The 25,913-nt window shown below is 40.5% G+C and overlaps 2 protein-coding genes across 8 annotated transcripts in view; one reads left to right on the forward strand and one right to left on the reverse strand.

Moving 5' to 3' along the window:
* LOC109037205 (cathepsin B-like cysteine proteinase 4) overlaps positions 1-22,749 on the forward strand; it is a 30,586-nt gene extending 7,837 nt beyond the window's left edge. Inside the window, exons 2-9 of one of the 2 annotated variants that reach the window (XM_019051749.2) lie at positions 9,631-9,657; positions 10,524-10,567; positions 14,659-14,813; positions 16,483-16,713; positions 18,355-18,558; positions 20,333-20,492; positions 21,360-21,470; positions 22,391-22,749. In XM_019051749.2, the coding sequence (XP_018907294.2) occupies positions 9,647-9,657; positions 10,524-10,567; positions 14,659-14,813; positions 16,483-16,713; positions 18,355-18,558; positions 20,333-20,492; positions 21,360-21,470; positions 22,391-22,596 (1,122 nt within the window). In that variant the 5' untranslated portion in view covers positions 9,631-9,646 and the 3' untranslated portion in view covers positions 22,597-22,749. Of the gene's footprint in view, positions 1-9,597; positions 9,658-10,523; positions 10,568-14,658; positions 14,814-16,482; positions 16,714-18,354; positions 18,559-20,332; positions 20,493-21,359; positions 21,471-22,390 lie in introns of those variants that run through there. The other variant, XM_019051758.2, reaches the window with a different exon arrangement.
* The window catches only part of LOC109036932 (uncharacterized), a 342,569-nt gene that overhangs the window by 208,879 nt on the left and 107,777 nt on the right, over positions 1-25,913 (reverse strand). The window lies entirely within an intron of this gene.

Raw genomic sequence — 25,913 nt, forward strand, 5'->3', positions numbered from 1 at the left:
AACAAACACGTAACGCCACCGGGGAATCCTATACCGATCGGCCGTTTTTGCAAAACGCTGCGGAGACGTCCAAGGAAGGTGCAAGGAGGGGGGGGGGGGGGGCACGCGGTTTCGCTGCTGTGATTTATGGCGAAGTTCAATTTGGCTTGTTATTCCGTCAATTTATGCGATTTCTTCGCTAAATTCGTGGGCGCCGCTGCACCGAGCGCTTATTCTTCTGGCCATGAGAGCAGTGGCGTGGCGTGCTTTGCGATATATTGTTTGGTATGCCATTTAAACCTATGGAAAAGAGTCGATTAACAGGGTGCTCTCAACGAACACCTCGATAATCGACTCCTTACCATACGTTCAAATGAATGACTATCGATAGTCGGATCATTCACACTTCGCCACTGCATTAGAGCTCCAGCTTTTGAGTGAAAATACTTTATGCTCGCTGAGGCTATGAATGAGTAAGCTATCCTTAGTCATGGAATTGTGTTTTAGTGTTAGAAGCTTATACAGGGTGTGTTGGGGTTATGGTATCAGACTGGAGGAGCATTTCTACTGAGTCAAAATGATACGTTTCCCTCTAAAAAGCCCCGTCCCCGAAAGTGCCCCCAGAAAAAGCTGCGTTCCCTTCCCTACCTTTTTTCAAAACGCATCGTTTTTTTTATGAACTTTGACGACGGTTATGAACCAAATTTCATGAAATATGGCATTCTTGATCACAATTTTGGGAGCTGAATTCATCCATGACCTTAAGTATAAGTCCGCGTTAAAGGGAGATTTTGGGAGGCCTTGAGTCTTTCACGGGTAAAAACTTGATTTTTTCTCCCTCCCTTAGACCCTCACTACATCCCTTTTTGACTTGATGTCTGGGAATAATAGCGGCCATGAATACATTCAGCGTAGTAATCATAAGGGCAAGCTATTTTTAAAAGTTCTGGTTATATGCCGTCTTCAAAATTCCAAAAAAGCGGCGATTTTCCGAAGAATTAAGGAAGCCGTAACTTCGACTGGGGAGCATTTGTTTTTAAATATTTTAATTCAGTAAAAAAGTCTCACTTTGATCCATAAAGCATGCTTCTGCAGTCGGGTTGTTTATCCCCCAGGGATACCATGTACACTAAAATGACACCATACTTAATATACAGTGCATCAAAATTGGATGCCCGATCAGTAGCAGAGAGCACAGCTAACGGGAGTGCTAATCGGATAGAATTTCGGAGTAAAAGGTTCTTACATGCCATTGAAGTTGATGAATTGATCGACAAATTCTGAGTCGATAGCCAAGATCAAAGAAATTAGAGGGTTGTGCGGTGGAAACTTACCTGAAACAAAAGAAGAAACAAAAACTTATTAGAATGAATGAAATTTGACAATGATATGGTTCAAGCGAATCACAGGGGGATCCAGACACTTCGAATGGGAGGGATGGAAGGGGGGCTCGGGAGGCTCTCCTCAGAAAAATTTCGAAATTCGAGTCATCAGTGGCCATTTTGAAAGTTGGCAACATTATTTTTTCTCCTTTTAAATCCATTAAAAATATCGCTTTTAAGTAAGGCAATCTACCTCACCAGGTGTCGATTGTTTAAAATACATTTTTATGGAGAAAAACCAATGTTGCCAACTCATCAATTCTCCCATAAAAGAACGTAACTATATTTCAATATGACGAAATTTTTCAAAGCAAATTGTATTTTAACCGGGAGAATTTTCAAAATTTCTAACTGGAAATTTCCCTGACTTTTCCTCTGGTTTCATGCAAAAATCAGAAGCATTTTTTTTCGAAAAGTATGCAGGCCTAGTATCGTAAAAAATTTAATTGTGAGTCAATTTTCAACCTTGGAGTGGAGTTACGTTCCTTCGTGTGAGAAACAACGAACTTTCAATACCGCGACTTGCTGTTATGAGTGGGCGATCGATAATCGTGATTTTCCCATTGGAGGCTAAGGTAAAGAATCGATTATTGAGGCGTTCGTTGCGAACACCCTGTTTATCGATCATTTTCCATAGGTTTAAATGACAACTCAATCGATACGTCGCAAAACACGCCGTGCCACTGGCTGTGATGGAATTTCGGCTGTGTGCTGCCGAGCTAAGCAAGAACGCCGTAAATCCATCAAGATTTCCGCGCGCTTTTGGAACTTAACACTTCATAAAACAAAAACTGTTTTACCCATGCACGTCAAAAATTCAGGGTAAGTTCTCGATAGTATGTGCGAAAGAATTCTGTACAAACATTGTCCCAAGGTACACGAGTTTTTCTGCTACATTGGAAAAAAAGTTGCTTGGATCTAGAGTTCAGACTCTTGAAAACAATGACAAGAAATAATACTCTTGATTCGATCGGATTTTTGCTCAAATCAAAAGGAAATCCGCTTTAATTAAAAGGCTTGGTTCTTGATTACAGCAAAAATCCGATTGAATCAAGAGTGCTTTTTCTTGTCAATGTTTTTAAGAGTCTGGACTCTAGATCCATAATGTGTTTTTTTTTCCAGTGTTGCACGAAAATCTGCCCAACCGTTTTCATGTAAATAATTAATTTGCCCAATTAAGTTTGGCAATAGCCGATGTGGCTTGGTTTCTTTCTGTTTAACGCGGTCCATTTCATGTCCGACATTTGTAATCGACTGAATCCACTGTGCGCGAGGGGAGTTTTTGAGAGTCTGGCGAAGGATCGGAGCCGAGTGGATGATAGTGTATTTTTTCAGTTTTTTTCCAGTGTATGATACATTATTTCCAAAAAATGTAAAATGGTGTTTACGGCGTTTTTGTGTTGCACGGTAAAGTGCGTCCTCCTGTCATAGGATAAAATAAACAGGGTGTCTGCTAAAACAGGCTGATCAAAAATACGTACTTTTACAGTACTTTTTCAGTACCTTTTCAAGAAATTCAGTACCTTCTCCATCAGAAAAATTCCGCACTTTTTTAGTACCTCCAGTTGCCAAATTTTGAAAATTTTCAAAAATTTGAAATTGCGACAAAAATTACAAAAAAGTAAAAAAATTCCGGACCCTTTTGCGGAATATCCGCACTTTTTCCGAACTTCCAGACCGCCCTTAAAAAATCAATACTATTTCCGGACTTTCGGAAATTCCGGACTTGTAGACTAGACACCCTGGATAAACCACGGCGTAGAAAGAAACGGGATATATGGGTTAAACGCGAGAACTTTGTCCTCGAATGGCGGTAAAATCGAGTAAATCTGTTCTTCGGCGAGGCTCTTTAAGACCTCGGATCCGGAGCGGGCCGGAATGGCGGAAGGATGAGGGCGGTCACTCGGAGAGCGAACGGCCGTAATAAAGACAAGTTGGCCTCTAATTGAAACCGAGATCCACGTCATGTGGGGCACCGACTCTTTACGACCCGCGGCCTCTTGGGCCACTTCGAAGTTTAACCCTCGACCCCCTTCACCGCAATGGCACTTTCGTCCCGGCACCGGCGCTCGGGCTCAATAAAACCAACAAGTTTACTGTGTACTCACTTTGTTTTCGCTGCCGCAAACGGGAACGAATTCCGAAAATCTCGAACACTCGGACCGCCCGCTCGGAGAGAAAAAACCTTCACGAAGTCTGATTTTGACAGTGCTTCCGTTCCCCGGAAATAGTTTCGGATTCCGGAACTTTTCTGATATTCCTAAATTTTTTCCGGAACTTTTGGAATGGAGAATTTTCATGCCACACTGGAAAAAAAAACACATTGGATCTAGAGTCCAGACTCTTAAAAACATCGACAAGAAAAAGTACTCTTGATTCAATCAGAATCTAGCTTAAATCAAGAACCAAGCCTCTTAATTTAAGCGGATTTCGTTTTGATTCAAGCAAAAATCCGATTGAACAAGATTATTTTTTCTTGTCAATGTTTTCAAGAGTCTGGACTCTAGATCCAATGTGTTTTTTTTTTCCAGTGCAGTTTTTTATTGCTCCATCTGAAAGTGCTTACAGAGCTGATTTCACAGTATTTTTAACAACTTTTTTCTGATATGGGGAATAGTGTAAAAATAGATTTAAAAGTGAGAAAGTACACCGCCTAGTGACGTCGTTAGACGGCAATTTCCATTTAAACACATGTATTTTAGCATGTATTCTCCATTCCAAAAGTTCCGGAGACAATTTAGGAATAACCGAAAAGTTTCGGAATTTGAAACTATTTCCGGGGAACGGAGGCACTGTCAAAATCAGACTTCATGGAGGTTTTTTCTCTCCAAGCGGGCGGCCGTTAGATCATTTTGTCATATCTTCTCCAATAATTGTTAAATTCATGGACCAAGGGTATCCTCGTGTTCAATTCACTTAGTATTTTCCACTTAAATACGAAATTCATCTTTCAGACACCTGCAAATTCTCTATTCCCGAAATGTTCCGGATTTTTCGCATTTTCCGGAACTTTGGAAAAAAATATAAAAGGAATCCCAGAACTTTTGACGGTCATGGAGTGGGTGAAATTGGAACAAAATAAGCGCTTTTTTTAAATCGAAGATGAATTCGTCAATTTTTAAACATCCGAACAATTTCTACAAGTTGTGATGCTCATGGACAATTAACCGAAGAACAGAGGGTTCATTCAGGAAAATTTTGCACTTAAAAGTTCGGACTTTTGTTTGCAATCGGAACGAAGGTTGGACCAGAAACATGACACGTGATGCTTGCATCCGTCCGTGGCCCAATCACTTGGTTAAATATTTGAACCAGTCGTGTGAATAGACCTTCGAGGAAGTAGCGCTAAATAAGTCCCGTTTTCGTGACGGTTCAGTTATTTATCTTTCTTTGAAGAACATTGACGTGCAGTGTGCATCCCGTCACACCCGCGGTAAACAAAACTGGAGAGTTCTCTGCATGAGTATATTAGGATTGTTAGGTGACGTTTTCGGGACAACTGAGCTATTGATTGCGTCGAGTGGAACTAGTTTTAAAGTATTGGATCCAAACAAGGAATTCGTAGGGAGCGATTTCCGTCCATGGACGCAGATCTTTACTTCGTTGGCCAAAGTGCGAAAACACTTATCCCCATTTGCGACATTGTTGATTTCCTGTTAAGCCTCATTCTTTCTGTGGAAAACTAGTTAACATCATCACAAAAAAACATTATTTTTGAAAATCCTCAAAAGAAAATGTGCAGGAAAATGGAAGGACTCCAACAGTAAAAAGTTTTTGAAAGCAGACCCACAAAAACCTGAGAAAAGGAAAGTGTGAAAAGAAACTGGCTTACAGAAAACTTTATTTGAATGTTTGGTGAGAAAAACAGTTAGTAGTTGATATAATAGGGGTACGCCTCAACCTTCACTCCCTCAAAACAGAGGCGAATCCAGCAATTTAACAACACCGGATTTTCCTCATTTAAACCTGTGCTAGATATTCGATTCTTGCTGGAGCACCTGGCCCTTCCCCCCCAAAGAATATATACATTTCCATAGGTTTAAATGGAGGAAAGACAATGTTGCCAATTTGCTGGACCCGCCAATGCCCCAAACGCTCCTACTAACCGAACTATTATTGGAAATAAATGTGTTGCTCGTGTGGACATGCAAAAAAAATTAGCCCAAAAAACAAAATCCTATACATTTTTTTCTAAAATTGATGTCGGCCTCTTCTTTGAAGTTTTCACAAAATGACTGTGGCATGATAAACGAAAATGAAAAAACAATCTCAAGTCATAATGCTGAATCACTTTCTTTGTGAAGAATCAAGGGGTTACACGGGAAATGGAAAACGTCGCAATTGAAATACGTGATTCTAAATTCTAGCCATCGAGAGGGTAGGATTTCGTGCCGGCGACATTTGTGTGAGCGACTCTGTGCGCCGGGACTCCACGCCGACGATAACGAGGTACTTAAAACGAGTAATCACGATCTTTACTTCTCCCTTTTTCCTTTTATTTAACTTTTAACCCACCCGAGATACTCCCGAATTGACTTTCCGCCGTGGGTCTCTGTGCGTGTTTGTTTGCGAACATGGTGTGCGTGCTTGTTTTTGCCGTTTCCCTCTTATTGCTCTGTTTTGTTCCTCCGCGTTTTTTTTTCTTCTTCCCCTTTTTATTTCTTTTGCGATTCGAGACGTTATCCTACACTAGCATATCCACCCTCAAAATCTGTCGCATTAACGGGAAAGTTTCGACACGAAGATAAAAAAGTTTGTTGAGATGAGCACTTCATCTGTGGAGTTAGAGCAATTATTTACTTTTAGAAAGGGCTAAAAGACATAATATCATCTAAAGCACTTCTTTAAATGTTTTTTCCCCTCACTTCAAGATGTTTGGTCTTTACTAATTTTCAGAACGATGCAGTGGCGTGGCGTGCTTTGCGGTATATCGATTGATCTGCCATTTGAATCTATGGAAAAGGATCGATTATCCAGGTGTCCGCAACGAAGACCTAGATAATCGATTCTTAACTACAGCTTCAAATGGAGAAATATCGATAATCGATCCTTCACGCCAACAATAGACCGTATTCGATACGGGTTCGATGTATCGTTTGGTTCAAAACAATAGAACGTAACCTCAAACCAAACTGTAAGGATTTGAGTTGGAAAAGCTGAATATGAGAAATTTCATGACAATTTCACTTTGCATTGGCATTAAGTACTCAAAAGAATAAAAAATCTGTTACAAAAGACCCGTTCTTTCAGATTTCTGAATTAACTTTTCAGGCTATGTTTATGTTTTGAACCAATCGATATCGATACAATCTCACCCGTTTGATGTATCGAATACGATCTATGCATAAAGAGCCTACTTCGTCGTTTCTCGGACGAAAGAACGTAACTCAATTCAAAGGTTGCAAAATTGACTCGAACGATTCAATTTTCTTCAAGAATGTACCAATACAATTTTTGTCCAAAATTTTTCAGATATTTTCCTGAGATTAGTAGAAACATCAGTAAATTTCAGGATAGATAAATCAATACATCGCAAAGCACGCCCAACCAATAGTCAATCGACGCGTTGATGTTTCAATTGAATACATCACTGTCCTCAATGACAGAAAGTGATGTAACATTCTTATCATAACGAAGGACCGTCCGTAGAGGATCGATTCTATCGATTCTATAGGGGATCGAGTCCCTTCCAGCGGCGAGGCGTGAATGATCGACTATCGATTTTTCCCCATTTGAAGCTATGCTAAATAGTCGATTATTACGGTGTTTGTTGCAAACACCCTGTTAATCGATCCTTCTCCATAGGTTTAAATAGCAGATCAATCGATATATCGCAAAGCACGGCACGCCACTGGTCCCGTCGAGTATTTCGGTAAACAGGACCCGTTTCAAAGGCGGGTAAACATTGAAGCCAGCATTGCACAAACATTGCGGGGGACGGATCAACCAACGCGCGGCGGCGCACAGAGGATCGAGTCAATTCGAGAGGTCGGACATGAAATTTTTGACTAAAACCGCCAATTTTGATGTTCATTCCGTCACATTTTGAACTTTAAGGGGGGCATTGAGCTGAAAATTTCACGAGGAAACAAATGGAACTACTTTCAGAACCTCAAAGTTTTGTATAAACGGAGTTAAAGGCGTTTAAAGTTTCCAAATGTTGTCCGACCTCTCCTACTGATTCGATCCACCGTGCGGCGGTGCGATCTCTCCTTCGCGAGCGGTCAATCACAACCGAACCGGACCCGGGAATTTTTTCAGCGCTAATCAAACACCCGCAAGCGAGCCGCACTGCCTGGCCATCCCGGAAAAAGCGTTTTTCCGTTCAGGGAGTCGTCGGAAAAATTGAATTGTCCGGTGAATTTGAAAACGTCGATTGGCAAAGTTGTCTTTCGTGGTAAAATGCGCTTGTCAATATCAGCGGCTCTCAAAATATGGTCTGCGACTTTTAGCAGGGCTCATGACGGCTTTTCGAAATCGAATTTTTGAAAATTAAAGGCGTTTACAAGGGGTGTCTCGATAAAATACACTATAAAAAAAAACACATTGGATCTAGAGTCCAGACTCTTGAAAACATTGACAAGAAAAAATACTCTTGATTCAATAGGATTTTTGCTTGAATCAAAACGAAATCCGCTTGAATTAAGAGGCTTGGTTCTTGATTTAAGCTAGATTCTGATTGAATCAAGTCTTCTGAATCTTTTTCTTGTCGATGTTTTTAAGAGTCTGGACTCTACATCCAATGTATTTTTTTCCCAGTGTAAAGGTAATTCCGTGACATGTGATTATAATAACATGCTGGATGTTTTCGAGGGTGTACAAAAACATTTAAGAGGGCTGGGAAACAGTTAAGCGGATCTTAACCCCTTTGCGGGCCGAATATTGAAATTGATAGAAACAGCTATAGACAAAGAGGACAAGAGGGGTATGGAGGGATCCTATTGGTGGAAGCAGGCGGTTGCAATGGACAAGGGAGGTAATTAATCGACTTACTATCGGCAACTGGCGAGAGACCCAAAAGTTAGTCCATCATTTCGCCCTTAGCCTACACTGGGAAAAAAAAAACACAATGGATCTAGAGTCCAGACTCTTAAAAACATCGACAAGAAAAAATACTATTGATTCCATCAGATTTAAGCTTAAATCAAGAACGAAGCCTCTTAGTTTGAGCGGATTTCCTTTTGATTTAAGCTTAAATCTGATTGAATCAAGAGTCCCTAGTTTCTTGTCAATGTTTTCAAGAGTTGGACTCTAGATCCAATGTGTTTTTTTCCCCAGTGTATAAGCAAGGGCAACACTACAAATGACGTCATTTGTATAATCTATCTTTCCTTTTATCGGTGCTAAAAATACTTGTTAATATCTATTCAGGTGATGACCTCTGAACTTCTCGTGGTGTGATTCGCTTCCTCCGTAAGATGTTGAAGAGAAACCGTACGACGCTTTTGAAGAACGCAAAAAGTTGCACAGTCTGATCAATGCTGCAGAACTCACAGGTTGTTTCTACGTTGAATTTTTCAAGTATCGCTGGATGAATAGAATGGGCGACCAGGCAAAGTCTGAACTAGATGAAAACGTCACATGTTTTCTCTTCAAAACCTTACTCAGAAAACAATCCTCACAACGCACAGTGGATCGAGTCAATCAGAGAGGTCGGACATGAAATTTTTAACTAAAACTGCAAATTTTTATCTTTAATTCGTCACATTTTAAAGAGGCACGTGCATCTCCCATAAGAATTGGGTCATAACGTCATGTCATCGATAACGCATGCATCTTGTGCTTCAAATCACAAGCCACAAACTCACCCATCTTCATCAAAACGGTCTGCAAATAGGAAGAGTCGAATCTCTTTTTTAGGCAGTACGCGATCAAGGTTACACTTGATTAATGTACCATTTTTTATGAGATCGGCTCATATTGGAGAGCAGGCACGGAACAACAACAGAGCTTTCTCATGACGTGCATGAAAGACTCGGCTATCAACGCTCACCATTTTTTCAACAGATTTATTGCTCTAGATCAAATTAGCTCACATTGCAAATTAACGATCATGTGGTGGCTGCTTTCATTTTCCTCAAAGGGACTTCAGGTGAATGAGGAAAAGAGCCGAAACTCTTCATGAATTTGCAAAGTTTGAACAAATAGATCACCAAAAGCTCAATGTTCACACACCTAGACTACCTAAATTGATTTTGCACAGACGTAGTTGAGCCATTCGTCCTCGGTTCGAATATTGTCACTTGACTGCGAATACTCTTGGAGGGAGGTTTAATCCAAGAGCAATGCGTTTCCGGTAGGTTTGTAATAGCTCTCGTGCAATACTTGTTCGGCACAAAACTTACACAGATGTGAGTGAATAAACGGACCGGTGGCGTGGCGTGAATTGCGATATATCGATTGTTATGCCATTTAAAACTATGGAAAAGGATCTATAAACAGGATGTTCGCAGCAAACACCTTAATAATCGATTATTTTTCATAGGTTTGAATGGAATAACAATCGATACATCGCAATACACGCCACGCCACTGAAACGGACTCCAATCAAGTTATAGATACAAATCGACGGAGTAAGTCGGCAATCACATAACTCGTTTGCGGTGTCTGAAAATCTACGCCTCTATGTTATTTTTTTAAAGGAGAACAAATTGACATCATTCCTTAAAGTTTTCGCAGAATTTTCTTCGCACCGAGAAGAAAAATCGCGGCAGTTTTAAAGAGTTGCTGTTGAGTAGTTTCCCGTTTAAAAAGTAAAGTATGAAAGGAAGTCTGCAACTTCGCAAACCGAGTTATGTGATTGCCGACTTACACCGTCGAAATAGACCTTTGTAGCATTAGCTACATATCAACAGTTAAAGTACCAGACCACGTATCTCGGTTTGCGACGCTGTAGAAGACTTCGTGTCATGCTAAATAATCGATTCTTGTCGGAGCACCCGGCCCCTCCAAAAAGCGATACATTTTCATAGGTTTAAATGGAGGAAATCCGGTGTTACCAAATTGCTGGATCCGCCAATGTTCTCATGGTTTATTCCGATTTTTAAAGAGATACTTTGTCAGCTAAGTAATTAGAAAATATTTTTCTTTTAGAGCATTATAACTTACTGACAAAAAATTATGATCATTCAAAACCGAAACGAACGTTGTGGTGTTTTTCAGTGAATTCGAGAGAAATGATGCAATTTCAAACCCTGCTAGCTATCTTCTAGTCCAGTACCACATGTACAAATAAGAGGTCCCGTGTGCAGCTTCGTGGGTAAAATTGTTGTGATATGTCATTCTCTTCTTTAGGATGTCTAGAATCAGAATTTCGATGGTGTCAAGTTCAAAAATTGAACCGACGCCCAGAATTCAAGATGGCGTCCAAGATGGCCGCCGCCATGGTGAAAGTTTTAAATTTTGCGGATAGCGTCGAGTCAGATGTCGATTCCTATGTAAAATGACACGAGGAATCCGAATATCACATTTAAAAACACCCCCGACCCAAAGGAGGGCTCCAAATCCAAGATGGCGGCCAAAAATACCACTCAGGGGTACTAATTTGCCTATACGGGTCCAAGTGCATAGTGAGGTATCAATTATTAGGTTTTCGGGGTCGTAGAGTCCGAAAATGAGGTCCATTTTTCGCTGCGGCCCTCCAGAGACCCTAAAATCAAATATGGCGCCCAAAATGGCCACCGGTTTTACGGCTGAAACACCAATTTAGCGCAGCTATGATAAGCAATACGTTCAAAATTTAGTTTTGTGGGGCAAGGAGTTCGAATAGGAGATCAAATGTTTATTCCTACAAAAAATTAAGCCTCCGAATCGAAAATGGCTACCGATATGGTTGCCAGTTAGAGGCGCAGGCCGGTAAATGACTATTGATATTAAGGGGATTTGCCAAAGGAGCTAGGGGTTTCGATAAGGGCCGTTTTTCGGCCCATACCCTGAAATTCTTCAATTTTACGATTTTTTTGCTTCTTCGGAGTCTAAATTTTACGGAATGTGTCATGCTTTTGTCATTTTCGGCCTATTTAGGGGTCTAATGCTGGCCTAAACATGAGTCTTTTTTGCGGAAAATTCGGGTTTCTTGGCATTCGACGCGCTGCGCCCGCTGTTTCATAACGATCAAATATCATCGGAGGAGCAAATTTTCCTTCAAGTATGTTCATTAAGGGTGTAAGATATAGTCACTCTGGCCAACTTTCGTCGATGGCAACCCTTGTGCTCAGTGTTCGAAACTCACAGGCGCCAACGCGCCAAATGCGCCTAAAACATCGGTCATTGCTCCTAATAAAGAAGGCTCTGCGCCAACGTGGCCCTTAAAAATTGCCCCTTTAAAATCTGAATTTTCATATTAGGTGATCATTCGAAATTTTCAGCATTACAATTAGTGAGAGCTTTTTCTATTCTTCACGATTTCATTCTTAGTCCTTTTGTCTTCACCAAGTCACAGCTACTTACTAGTTCTGTTACGAAAACATCTAAATTTGCGTCTAATTTTTAACTAAATATGCCGTAATATACAAGCAAAAAGTCAATCTGGCCCCTAAAAAATCTTCAATGGCGCCGAAAATTCAGGCTTGATGCGCCCCATGACTCCTAAAACTCAAAGGTGAGTTTGGAACACTGCTTGCGCTCATAGTGAAAACGAAATTTTTAGACTTTACTTGTTTTTCATCATTATTTAGATGGCGTCTGATTAGATCACAAATCTTAGAAATGTGTAATCTTATTAGGCGCAGTTCGAGGCTTTCATAGCGCAAGTTTATCATAAAATGCAGAAAAATTACGCTTTCGTACCTTTAACACAACATACTTTCGAATTATTGCATTTAACAAATCTGAAATTTGTTTGAAATTTTAACTCTGTTTGGACGCATTTCGAGGCTACCGTAACACAGATCTTCATGAATTTCCGCAGAAAAACTTTTTTTTTACCTTAACACGAAAATACTTTCGAATTGTTGCAATCAACAAATCTGGAAATTGTTTGAAATTTAAACTGTATTTAGACGCATTTTTTGACGAAAATTTTATAAAATACTAATCAAATGAACACTGTGGTTTCATTTAAGACTCTACATCAAAAGAGATAAATATCTTCGAAGGCCTCAAACTTATTCTTTTCTCGTCTTTCCTCATCATCTTCTGTCTCCTCTTTCCTTCACTCTTTCCCCCTTTTTTTTGCTTTCGGCCGGGGGGGGGGGGGTTTGGGGCTTGAGCCCCGTATCTGAAAGTGACATAAAACCCTGTGGGCATATCCGGGTGGTATTACCAACGGCAGGTTGACGGTAGAGTCGTGGGCTGCCCAGCGCATATTGCATCTGTCATCTAGTACCTCGCTCATTACAGATATGAAGCTGAACTCGAAAACCGAAGCGTTTGCTGGATGAATACGCGTCATTTCTCCAAAATTCTACAATGGTAGCTCCAAATGAGTTGTCTGATGGGAGGAACCTGATGAAGAGGCAACAGATGAGGAAGCGGTAAGGAGGCTAGGCAGGAGTAAACCAGGAAAACCAGAGTTTCCAATTATTTTTGGGAAGTAGAATTCTGATCGATCGCAGGCAATAAAAGTGACGGAGGGCAGGGCTTGTCAGGGTGGGTAAAAAATCAACATTGAGAACTCGTGATTCTGACACATGGCTTACTTTTTATTCGGATCCCAGATCACGGTCAATGTTTCAAAGTTGCATCTTCGTGCGTAAATATCACGTCAAAAATTCGTAAGATAATGGGTCGCCTACAAGCCCAAGATCATAAAAAAAAACTTTACCTGCAAAAAATATGATTCATTTGCATCCCTGAATACAGTAATTTGAGTCCTACGTATTTATTTAATGCGCATAATGCGAAATAATGGCTCAAATCTTGGGCCAACTCGGAATAATTTTCTCGATTTTTACCGATGATATGTGGCAATGCCGCGCCGCGATGGGAGTCTCTTTAGATAAATACATGTAATGAACAAAATAACAATAGATAAATGCATGTGCATATTCACTAGTCATGTGATCGTTACGTATGAAAAATCAAGGGTTTTGAACTTTGCTGAATGAGCTCGACGAAGAACAGCCTCCAAATACTGAAATAATCACAAATAGTTTCCTGTGATTTTAGGCAACAAAAAATGGCAACACCGGCTTTTTCTTTGGAGGAGGGGGGGCTTTTAATTCCATAAAATTTTTTGGAGGGCTACGTACAATTTCCGCCAAGGAATCTATTTCTGGTTTAAGATGAGTAGCCCTCTTTTATGCCATTTTGATAATAATGATGAAAAACAAGAAAATTCTAAAAAGTTCGTTTTAACTATGAGCGCAAGGGTTGCCATCGACGAAAGTTGGCCAGAGTGACTATATCTTACACCCTTAATGAACATACTTGAAGGAAAATTTGCTCCTCCGATGATATTTGATCGTTATGAAACAGCGGGCGCAGCGCGTCGAATGCCAAGAAACCCGAATTTTCCGCAAAAAAGACTCATGTTTAGGCCAGCATTAGACCCCTAAATAGGCCGAAAATGACAAAAGCATGACACATTCCGTAAAATTTAGACTCCGAAGAAGCAAAAAAATCGTAAAATTGAAGAATTTCAGGGTATGGGCCGAAAAACGGCCCTTATCGAAACCCCTAGCTCCTTTGGCAAATCCCCTTAATATCAATAGTCATTTACCGGCCTGCGCCTCTAACTGGCAACCATATCGGTAGCCATTTTCGATTCGGAGGCTTAATTTTTTGTAGGAATAAACATTTGATCTCCTATTCGAACTCCTTGCCCCACAAAACTAAATTTTGAACGTATTGCTTATCATAGCTGCGCTAAATTGGTGTTTCAGCCGTAAAACCGGTGGCCATTTTGGGCGCCATATTTGATTTTAGGGTCTCTGGAGGGCCGCAGCGAAAAATGGACCTCATTTTCGGACTCTACGACCCCGAAAACCTAATAATTGATACCTCACTATGCACTTGGACCCGTATAGGCAAATTAGTACCCCTGAGTGGTATTTTTGGCCGCCATCTTGGATTTGGAGCCCTCCTTTGGGTCGGGGGTGTTTTTAAATGTGATATTCGGATTCCTCGTGTCATTTTACATAGGAATCGACATCTGACTCGACGCTATCCGCAAAATTTAAAACTTTCACCATGGCGGCGGCCATCTTGGACGCCATCTTGAATTCTGGGCGTCGGTTCAATTTTTGAACTTGACACCATCGAAATTCTGATTCTAGACATCCTAAAGAAGAGAATGACATATCACAACAATTTTACCCACGAAATTGCACACGGATGCACATGTGGTACTGGACTATTCCGCCCTTGTGGGAAGTCTTCTTTCTTTGGGGGGCTTTCAGTTTTCTTCCAGCGTTGGCTCGTGATATTGTTTCCGGACACTCAGAAATGTTTAGCCTTAAAAATCAAGATGCGATGATCGATCACATCAACCAAGTTCAGTCATCATGGACGGTGAGAACCCTTTGTTATTTCAGTTCAAAATTTCGAGGAATTAGTAAGATTCTTATTATTTTTTTTTTATCTTTCCATGAAAGGCGTGAAAAATAAATGAGTAAAATTCTATTTTTCTTTGTAGAACTTAAAATTAAACACAAACGCTGAGTTACAGGGATGACTATTCTCGGATTTATCAAAGAAATAAGCTTGTCTCCCCATTAAAAAATGATGCTTAAACGATGAATCTTGCCAAAAAAGTTTGGAAAGACGACGAGAGAACATTAAAAGGAGACATGGTGATATCGAAACGAAGGAATGCCATCTTGAACATTATGATACCGCACACTAAAGAGTATAAATTAGATACATTAACGCACTACAGAATAAAAGTCTACGAATCAAGTATTTCATCGTCCCAATGATGTAAATGGACAACAGTGCAACTGTCTCTTGTACAGTTCATAACACGAAAACTGACGTGGAGACCTTTAATTGGTTGATAGGAAAGGGTGACGCTCCTCCAGGTGCGGAAACAATACATGGACTGTAACCTCGAGCAGAAGCATTGATCTGAATAGGTAGATAGACTGATGTATATAGGGTAACGAATTCAAATCTGGCTCTTTGACAAATGACAAACAAATGCACGCGAGTGAGATTACGAAAAGAACACAAATGTAGCGCGTAAACGATTTATTTTGGAGCCATTTGCCTTCATTAAACTCGGAGTGTCAAAATAAAATACGGTATAAATCTATTTCAATTTTGGTTAATGTCTCATAAATGGATTGCATTTTGCAAAAAGGAACCACTAGCATTGCAATGCTGTTAAGATTGTGCAACTCCTTTTGTCTTGGAGGAAAAACCCGATTATCCATTAATAGTTTCTATTTTACTCGCTAAAAACTGTAAATTTAAGACAAAAATTACCATCTAAATTTCATAGTTATTCGCGATTTCCGCAATTTTATTGCAAAAGATAAAGTTGCACAATCTTAGCATCATTGCAATGCTAGTGGTTCCTTTTTGCAAAATGCAATCCAAATGTAATTACACTTTCTCTCACACCCAACTTTTCAATCGATAACTCTCTGCTGCTCAAGGAATCAATGGATACAAACATTCTGAAAGGTGCATGCTGTCGATTCAATTTACTTTGAAAATAGCTACGCATATTTTTTGAAATTTACTGAAATACCAAATTAAATTGCGAATAAAATCATCCGATAAATTTAGGAAGGAAGCGCTCACGCATTTTCAGGAAAATCTGGCAGCGTTCGATTATTGATGTACCGTTTTTTATGAGCACGGAGTTGGTCGCTGATCGTAGCGCCTGGAGGCAACTATTCGTGCTCAAAGGCTGGCCGTATTGCATATACAAAATATTGAAGGCGCTCTAATTTACTCACATGACTCGCAGCGCTACTCTTGCGTTGTCCTGCTAATTCCTTCCAGTGCGAGTATAAAATCACCTAATTTTTCTCTTCCTCCTCCTTTTTCTCTCCTCCTCCCCCTCCTCTTTCTCCTTTTCCTTCTCCTTCTATCTGTTTGCCTTTAGCCACATACCTATTTATCTAGTAGTGTCTAGCCTTAATTCTAATGATTCAATCAACGTTTTATTACATTCATTTGCAAAGAGCTTTAAGCGACTGTTATTTATTGATCAACTATCGGTATCGCACAGGCTGGAAAAAACTTTCCCGATGACATCTCCCAGGACTACTTGAGACAATTAGCCTCTGCCTGGCTCCCAGAGGAAAACGATCTACCGAGTCTACCAGTTTTGAATGCTCTTGATGACCCTATTCACACGGGTGCCGCCGACCCACCCGCGGAATTCGACGCAAGAAAGAAATGGACTAAGTGTCCGAGTCTTCTTCATATCTACGACCAGGGAAATTGCGGTAGTTGTTGGGTAAGTATATCAATCCGAGCTATTTACATTTATTTGTGTTTCATAATCTGGTTCAAAGTTTCATCATTAGTTCCACAATTTGTTTCCACAACAAGCCGCTACCTCAGCGCACTAAAGCGCTCTGCGACTCCAAATCGCCATCAGAAACGATCCTCCCACAAATCATCGGACAAATTACACCGTCTGATCTCCCCCTCCACTCCCTCCCGCCAACCTTTTACTGGACGTCCACGCCGCCTTCTTCCGGGAGGAACCCAATCAAATACCATTCTGGGCAACCTACTATCCGCCATTCTCCACACGTGTCCATACCAAACCAGCGGCCTGGTAATATCGTGCACAATATCTTCCTCAACTATCATTGTTCCACGCACTCGTTCATTACGAACGCGCTCTCTCCGCGAGATCCCTGCAGACCTTCGCCGAAAGTCCATTTCGGTTGCCCGTAAGACATCCTCGGATCTTTTCTTCAATTGCCAGACCTCACTCCCGTAGGTAATTATGCTCTTCACGATGGCGCTGTAAATTCCACAATTTGTTTCCTTTTTAAAATAGAAATCTATACATAGTCTGAACTAATCATTTTGGAGATGAACTTGCACTCTAAGAGCATATTTCTATTTGTGGAAAGCGTCATTAGGTGTTGCTAAGATTATGCGTGATGTCTGAGCAACCTAGATGTCTTCAGTGGCCTTTATCTCCACTTTCCCACGTTATAATGTAACTACATTTCAATATTACGAAACTTCTCCTCGCAAATTGCAATTTTAACTCTAGAATCTTGGGCACTTCTAGCTGAAAATTTCAATGATTTTTATCTGATTCCGAGTAAAATTAGAAAAATTTTGGACAAAAATTCCACGGATACATTCTTGTAAAAAATCGAATTCTTTGATTCAATTTCGCAACCTTGGAACAGAGTCACGTACCTTCGTCTGGAAAATGACGATAGATACAAATTTTTAGGAGCAGCCCAAGACGATGATAACAGTGGAACAACAAAGATGAAAAAAACGGGAAACAAGGCTAAAAATACACAATTATGAAACCCGAGACGTTTCGACTCAACACTGAGTCATTTTCAGTCGGAAACAATAAAAAAATTTTAAAAGAAAAACGCTAAAACCTGAGCTCTACATGGTGGGGCCGGGATCTGAGAGAAAAAAAAAAAGAAAATTGATAACAAACAAGACACATCGATGCCAGCACCAGTAACCGAAAATGACCCGGCCCCACCATGTAGAGCTCAGGTTTTAGCGTTTTTCTTTTAAAATTTTTTTATTGTTTCCGACTGAAAATGACTCAGTGTTGAGTCGAAACGTCTCGGGTTTGAAAATGACGATTTGAGGAGCTTTGCTCCAAAAGGTCTTTTTTTCATAACAAGAATTTTTATTCTCAGGCTTGGTTTTTGGTAGAGTGGGAGGAAAAGCTGGCTAATCTTAGCAATACTTGGTGGCGTTTTTCAGGTTTCGGATTTCTACTCTTTTTGTTTGAGGTATTGCAAAGAGACGGCCAGCAGAGGGTCAAAGTTGCTCCATTTTGCTGGATTCAAAACGCTCCCTATAAATTTTCAGCCGGTTTTACCGAAAAAATTGAATCAATGGTGTCTAAAATATCTCATTTCTGTTCCTCTCATTTCAGGCTGTTGCCGCGGCCTCTGTCATCACGGATAGAACCTGTATCGCGAGTAACGGAGCCTTCAAGGATTACATATCAGGCTGGAATCTCGTATGCTGCTGCATAGGCGAGTGCAGTAAAAGTTGTGGCGGCGGCTTCACTAGCAAAGCTTTCGAATTTCACGTGAAACAAGGGATTGTCACCGGCGGAGAATTTGGAACCAATCAGGTGAAGATGTTGTCATTGATTTAAACTACACCAAAAAAAATTTAGGATATTGAAATAACACATTATTGGAAAATGAGCAAAGAACTCCAAACATTTGTCTTAATAGCCCGGGCAGTCAACCTAACATCCTCAGAGTCTGAAATTAAGCGGTTTACTTGAACGTTTTCAGTTTTCGAACTTTTTTTACGACCCGGGTGTTAATTCAATATCCGACGTAACTAAAAGTGATGGAGATTTGAACAAAATCATTTTCAGAGATTCTTTGGATCAAATTGAGACATTATTTAAGTATAATATTTCCTCCAAAACTGCTCAACTCCGGCGCAACAGTAGTCCTATAATTTTTGAGATAAGAAGTCCATTTTTTTTAATATTTCGGTAACGTTTTGGATGAAAGCGTCGAATTACAAGAGACTAAAAAAAGAAGGAAAGAAAGAAAGAGAGGACTACAAAAAGAGGAGAAAATAGGATTCTTCTTCAATTTTGATACAGAGAGAAGGTAGAATTCATTTTTGGGGGTTTCGAAACCTGATTGTGGCCGACCATCATACGATACAGCTATAATAGTCTTATGTTGTTTAAGTGGAAAATGTCCACCATAGTTCCTCGAAAAATGATTTTTTTTTCTATTCCTGGAATGTTGAAAATCCCGGCGCGAAATTCACGTTTACTCAGTTGCTATTTTGACCACCTGTTACTCTGAGTGCATGGATCCGGCGCGAATTTCGCGCTCTGGTCGGAGTGAAAATCTGACAGGCAAATGTATACACAGAAAAAAATGGATGGTGCTGGCGACAGAACCTTTTGTTCATACGGCTCCCACAGTTTCTTTGTTACACTTACAGAACTTTCTGTCGTGGGAACAGAGTACTCTGTTCCCACGACAGAAGTTCTGTTCTCACAGCAGAAAAGTTCTGTAAGTGTAACAAAGAAACTGTGGGAGCCGTATAAACAAAAGGTTCTGTCGTCAGCACCATCCATTTTTTTCTGTGTAACGGAGCTGCCGCAGCATGGATTTGAACTCGAGTCGCGGCGGTGACAGACGAGTACGTTACCACTTTGCCATTCGACGCTCACATCAAGTATAGCTGAATTCACGCTACTTGAGGAACCTCAACTAATTCGTCCGTCGTTGGTGATATTCACGCTCTGATCTTTTCACTCGGAGTGCGGCGCGACATCCGCGCTGGATTTTTTTTCACGCCGCACAGTGGATTGAGTCAATCAGAGAGGTCGGACATGAAATTTTTTACCAAACTTTCAAATTTTGATGTTTAATTCGTCACAATTTTAATTTGAAGACGTGCCTCTAGAGTAAAATTTCACGAGGAAACCAATGAAACCACTTTCAGAACCTCAAAGTCTTGTATAAACGGAGTTATAAGCGTTTAAAGTTTCGAAATGTTGTCCGACCTCTCCCATTGACTAGATCCACTGTGCGCCGGCTATTCACTCAGAGTAAATCATTGATTTTTAACAGTGTGAGATTAAAACTGAGAATAGCGTCTGCAATTACTCCTGCTTTCTTGTCAATTGAACCATTTCTTGAACTGTAGGGAATAAGGGGCAGTAGAGCCTAGAATCAACGGCTCAAGGAAAACGTTTAACCATGAAAACATACTTGCACTTGGTCCCACTTGTAAATCACCCACATGTTCGGAGTGAGCTTTTAAAAGTGGAACAAGGAATACGTGCATCAAAGAAACTGTCTTTCTCTTTTATTTTCACGTTTTATTTGTGATGAATAAACTCAGTGACATTTTCCATTTCACAGGGCTGCATGCCGTACCAAATAAAACATTGTTCTCACCACATGGGCGATAAAGGGAAATATCCTAATTGTAAAAGTTATAACGAAACAGTGGTTCCAGTTTGTGTGAATGCATGTACCAATAAAGGCTACAAGACACCGATGAGCAAAGACAGGCATTTTGGTAGGTTGACTGACATGACAGAGGATTTAAAAAGTCTGAAAAATACTTGTTTCATGATCTTCTTCCTTCTTACGCCTTTAAATGACATTTAAAACGCTGGTCAATTATTGTCTTGCTTGTTTCAGTCACGCATGATCTGATTTCCGAATCAAAGCTAATTTTATTACATAATAATTGTTACGATGAATTGAAAACTATAAAAGCCAATTGGGTGAAATTTTCAATACCGTTGGGAAGACAATATTTCTGTGTTCAGCATAATTCCCAAAACGATTTGATTTCAGTTACTTCAGTCGAAGCCTGATACCGAAATGTAGTTGAGCTAAAAGCTAACAGTTCATGTAGGAATATGATAATTATAAGTAAATATCAACCTCTCATAAACGAGATTCAAACGTTCGAAAGTAGTGAAAGAAGTTTAATGGAGAATTTGCACGCAATTTTTTTATTGCTTCATCTGAAAGTGCCTAATGAGCTGAGTTCGCAATATTTTTCATAATTTTTTTCTGACATGGGAAATTGGAGAAAAATTGATTTAAAAGTGAGAAAATGTGCCGCCTTGTGACGTCATCTGGCGGCATTTCCCATTTAAACACATGTATTTTAGCGGAATCGGTTATTTTGTCATATCTCCTCTAATAATTGCTCAATTTATGAATCAAGGGTATCTTCGTGTTCAGTTCACTCAGAGGATTCCACTTAAACAGGAAATTCATCAAATTTCAGACCCTTGCAAATTCTCCATTCACTCTACGTTTCTCGTCCTCTTCCTCACTCTATCCTTCGCTACAAATGAATAAATTTTCAATTTCGTGAAATCCTTAGTTTGAAAATGAATGAAAACGAGTTTTTTTTCAATATTTCTAGGGAAACGTGCTTACCAAGTGACGGTTGCTGATCTCAAAAAAGAATTGGTTGAAAAGGGTCCAGTTACGATGAGTTTCAAAATTTATGAGGACTTTTATCTTTATAAAACAGGTAACCACAGTTTAAAAACGTTCATCAATTAGAATAATTATAATCTGATCGCTTCTAATCTCGGTTTAATTTAATGAATCTGGAGAGAAACTTATATTATACTTCTACAACCATGGAGTCCTACTTTAAAAAATTGGAAAAAACTAGCATGTCAAACAATGATTGTTTCGTAAAATTTGCTTCACTCTAACAAAGAGGCGATCAGGTAATAATCTACGAGGAAAAGTATGAAGTATGAGGTATGGAGAAGTATGAGGGTAAGGAGCGGAAAGTTAACAAGACGGAACCAACACAGCAACATGGAAATACAGCAAGGGAGAGGACGCGCGTTGATGACGGCGCAGAGATACAACTATGCGTACTTGATGGATGTCCGTGTTGCGTCTGCAAAATTGAAGGCGCGATGGCGCGAGGCGTGACTAGCAATGCCTCGCTCTGTGCTGCCGATGAGGTGTTGTTCGAAGTGGGGAGAGAAGTCAAAACACGAGGTCCGACTCCGAATGCATCTCTCTTATCTTCGGCTGTTTTGACACCCGAGTTTTTCCTCTTCTTTTTCAATTTTATGTCTGATTATTTTTATAGGATGTATCCGTAGACCTTGTATATAAAGTTCGTATGTACCGGCAAGGTTATATGGATTGCATTTTGCAATAAGGAACGAAGAGCATTCCAATGTCGCTAAGATTGTGCAACCATTTTCACCTTGCAAATGTAAAATGATCATCTAAACAAGTAATAACTTTACTCCCAATGTTCTATAAATTAACGACGAAAATTACCTTGGTAAATTTAATTTTTTGCATGATGATTCAGTAATTTTATTGTAAAGAATGTAAGTTGCACATTCCTAGCAACACTGGGATGCTCTTGGTTCTTTTTTGCAAAATGCAATCCATATGAACTTATGATTGTGTTTTCAGGAGTATATCATCACGTAACTGGCGAAAAAATAGGAGGGCATGCTGTGAGGGTGCTTGGTTACGGGACAGAAAAAGGCGAAAGCTACTGGTTGGTCGCCAACTCCTGGAATTCTGAGTGGGGAGACCAAGGGCTTTTCAAAATTCGGAGTGGCACCAACGATTGTAACTCTGAAGAAAATTTTCAAACATCCGAACCAAAAGTTTAGGAGAAATTCAGCACCACCTTTTGTGTGAAATAGCTCATGTTCGCCTTTGGGAGCATATTATAATCCGTTCAATTAAATTCTATTCTCCATATTTTTTATCTGTGTCCAATATTTTATTGATGTTTAAAATAAAGATACCAGTGGCGTGACATACTTTGCGGTATATCGATTGATTTGCCATTTAAATTTGTGGCCAAGGATCGATAGACACTAAACAGGGTGTGCGAAACGGAAACCTTAGTGTTCAATTCTTTGCCACAGCTTCAAAAGAGGAAGATATTGATAATCGAACTTTCACGGCTGGCCACTGGAATTTACGATCTTTAAAAAGTACTCGCAATCGACTTAAAGCGATTTCCTTTCAACAAAGTTCGAATATATTCATTCAGGATCAATCCTTGAGTTTATATTAAGTTTGGTTGGAACTTTATTACAAAGCTTCTCACGTTATGACTAGCTTCGGAATGACTTAGTTGATAAGCACCACCCAAATTAACCAATAGAATAGGAGCTATATCTTCTTTGTCTATCGCTTTGTCCATCAATTTCAACAATCAGCCCACTCGAGATAATGTATGATCTTTCACGAAAAGAGGGACCCTGATTAAATTCTTAAAAAAAAAAAAAATTAAATAAGAAACGTGGTAAAAACCGTATGTAACACGGTAGTAAAGTAGAGCTGACAACGATCATTCGAGAGTTGCCTTTCCTCCGAAAAAATGTCCATTTTCTAGGAAACTTACGAATATTTTCCCTTCAAAGTTTCAGGAACTTGAGATGACATTGCGAACAAAATGATCTAGAAAATTGGAAGGAAAATACGCATAAGTTTACCAGGATATTCGTGTTTCATCTAAGGAAATTTGGCAACGTCTGAAGTCGCATACGGCGTTTTTCTTTATCATACCAGATTTGTTGTTACCTCATTCGAGGCGCTGGCGCCGAGGGTCCCCTTTTCATCCCCTCTAAAAAATGCAACGGGGTGGCGTCCGCAACCGCTTCTCACTTCGAATGCCCCTCGTGATGCATGGACGCGCTCCCGCCGACTGACCGACGGCAATAACATCTGGGCACGTGAAAAAGACAAACGGGGCTCCATAAAGAGGACCGAGCCATAAAATATTAATGACTCATGAGTAATTGAAATGAATTGCTAACGATTCTGGAAAAAGCGCGCGGGGCGGGGGGATGGGGGGAGGAGGGGGGCGCGCGGCGGGGAGCACGGTAAGCGGAGAGGCTGTAATCCCCAGGGCTCAAAGGGCTCGCCGGATCCGGGGTCCCTCATACCGCGTTTCGATTTCACCTAATCTTTGCCCCCCGCGAAACTTGACCCTTTCCGCACCGCCTAAGGCGCGCGCCGCACAGTGGATCGAGTCCATCGGAGAGGTCGCGCATGAAATTTTTGACTTAAACTGCAAATTTTGATGTTTCACTGGGTAAAAAAAAACACATTGGATCTGGAGTTCAGACTCTTAAAAACATCTACAAGAAAAAGTGCTCTTGATTCAATGAGAATCTAGCTTAAATCAAGAATCAAGCCTCTTTGAAGCGGATTTCGTTTTGATTCAAGCAAAAATCCGATTGAATCAAAGAGTATTTTTTCTTGTCAATGTTTTCAAGAGTCTGGACTCTAGATACAATGTGGTTTTTTTTTTTCCCCCAGTGTTGATTAGTCATATTTTAAATTACGAGAGGTGCGCTGCATGAGGTAAAGACCACGGGGAAACCAATGGAGGCATTTTTAAAATTTCAAAGTTCTGATTTGACGGAGTTATAAGCTTTTAAAGTTTCCAAATTTCGTCCGACCTCTCCCCGATGACTGGACTCATCAGTGTGCGCCGCCCGTGACGACGGCCGTCCCTTCCTGGGGATCAAAATTCAAGGGGTTTGTTCAAGAAGTGGGTTAAAAAGTCCCTCGGGAGGAGTTCCCGGGCACTGGTGCACAGTGGATCGAGACAATCAGACAGGTCGGACTCAAAATGTTTGGCTAAAACTGTAATTTTTGATGTTCATTTCGTTTTATTTTAAATTTTAAGGGGTGCTTGGAGAAGAAAATTTCACGAGGAAACCGATGAAACCAACTCTAGATCCTCAAAATTTTGTATAAACGGTGTTGTCAGCTTTTAAAGTTTTCAAATTTTATCCGACTTTTCCTGTTGACTCGATCCACTGTGTGGTACCTGCTTCGCGGTAGGTATTGTTCTGCCCCTGCATATGCCGCGGCTCAGACGCGAAATGAAATTCGGCCTTACTGGGGAGCAGAGATGGAAAATTTCAAGAATTTATTCGCGAAAAATTTCACTCGTGAAATTTTTTGAAACTTTTGGATACATTCGGGGGCCAAGAAACGCTAAGACGCGCCTAGCGACGGCGAATCTTAATGTTGACATTTTTCACCCCAAGCCTAAAACATTCACGCGTTGCAAGTGTTTTCGCCTGGTTTGGAGGTATAAGGTTGGGCTAAATTCCTCTCTAAACTCCCTTTTGTGCCTCCTTCGTGTACAGTATCTCATTAAGGCAGCATTACACTGCCGCATTAACAGGAAGACCATCTGAAGCGCATTCCAAACTTCTACAGGTTGCATTAATAATTCCCCCAAAAATTGAGAAATTTCATGAGATCTCACTTTTCTATTCAATTTTCTTACAATTCTATTGTGGAAATTTTGTAAGAATTTCCGAAGGTCGAGTATGCAGCACGGAACGTTAAAAAATGATGAAAAAATTCAGCAAAAAACTGGCTCATAATGTTCTTTTCTAATCTAACCTTCAGTTTTTTTTTTAATATTTTCATTCGTTCCGGTGCCTTCCGAAACGTTTCTTATGACATTTTAAATAAAAATGGCAGCACTGCACTTGCGAATGCAAAAAGGCAACGGAGCGCCCCGAGCTCATTTCGCAGGGACGGACCACGACCGTGACAACTTGGATGGTTGCGGAACTCCTTGTGAAGTTGGCATCATTTAAATTTATTTAAAATCGAATTAGAGCACGTTTGTGGGGAACTTGAGAATGTTGATGAATTCCTGGAACGACCCCGGGTTCCCGCTCCCTACGGGTGGGACGCCGGGCGGAGGCGCCGAGTAACCTTGAAAAATCCCTTTTCCCTAATTAACTCGCGGCGAGGAACCCGGTATTTACGAGCGAACTAGACACGGCCGGCCAGCGGATTAGCAAAGTGCAGCTCAACCGCGCCCGCCGGAGGCTTCTACGATTGTTTGCAGTTTCCCCGAAATATCTCAAAATATCATGACGCCCCCCCCCCCCCCCGCGCAACTTCAGCCTTCAGCCCCACGCGTCCGTCAACTGTCATGCAC

This window comes from Bemisia tabaci, chromosome 4 (genome assembly GCF_918797505.1).
Source record: "Bemisia tabaci chromosome 4, PGI_BMITA_v3".
NCBI classification, from domain to species: domain Eukaryota; kingdom Metazoa; phylum Arthropoda; class Insecta; order Hemiptera; family Aleyrodidae; genus Bemisia; species Bemisia tabaci.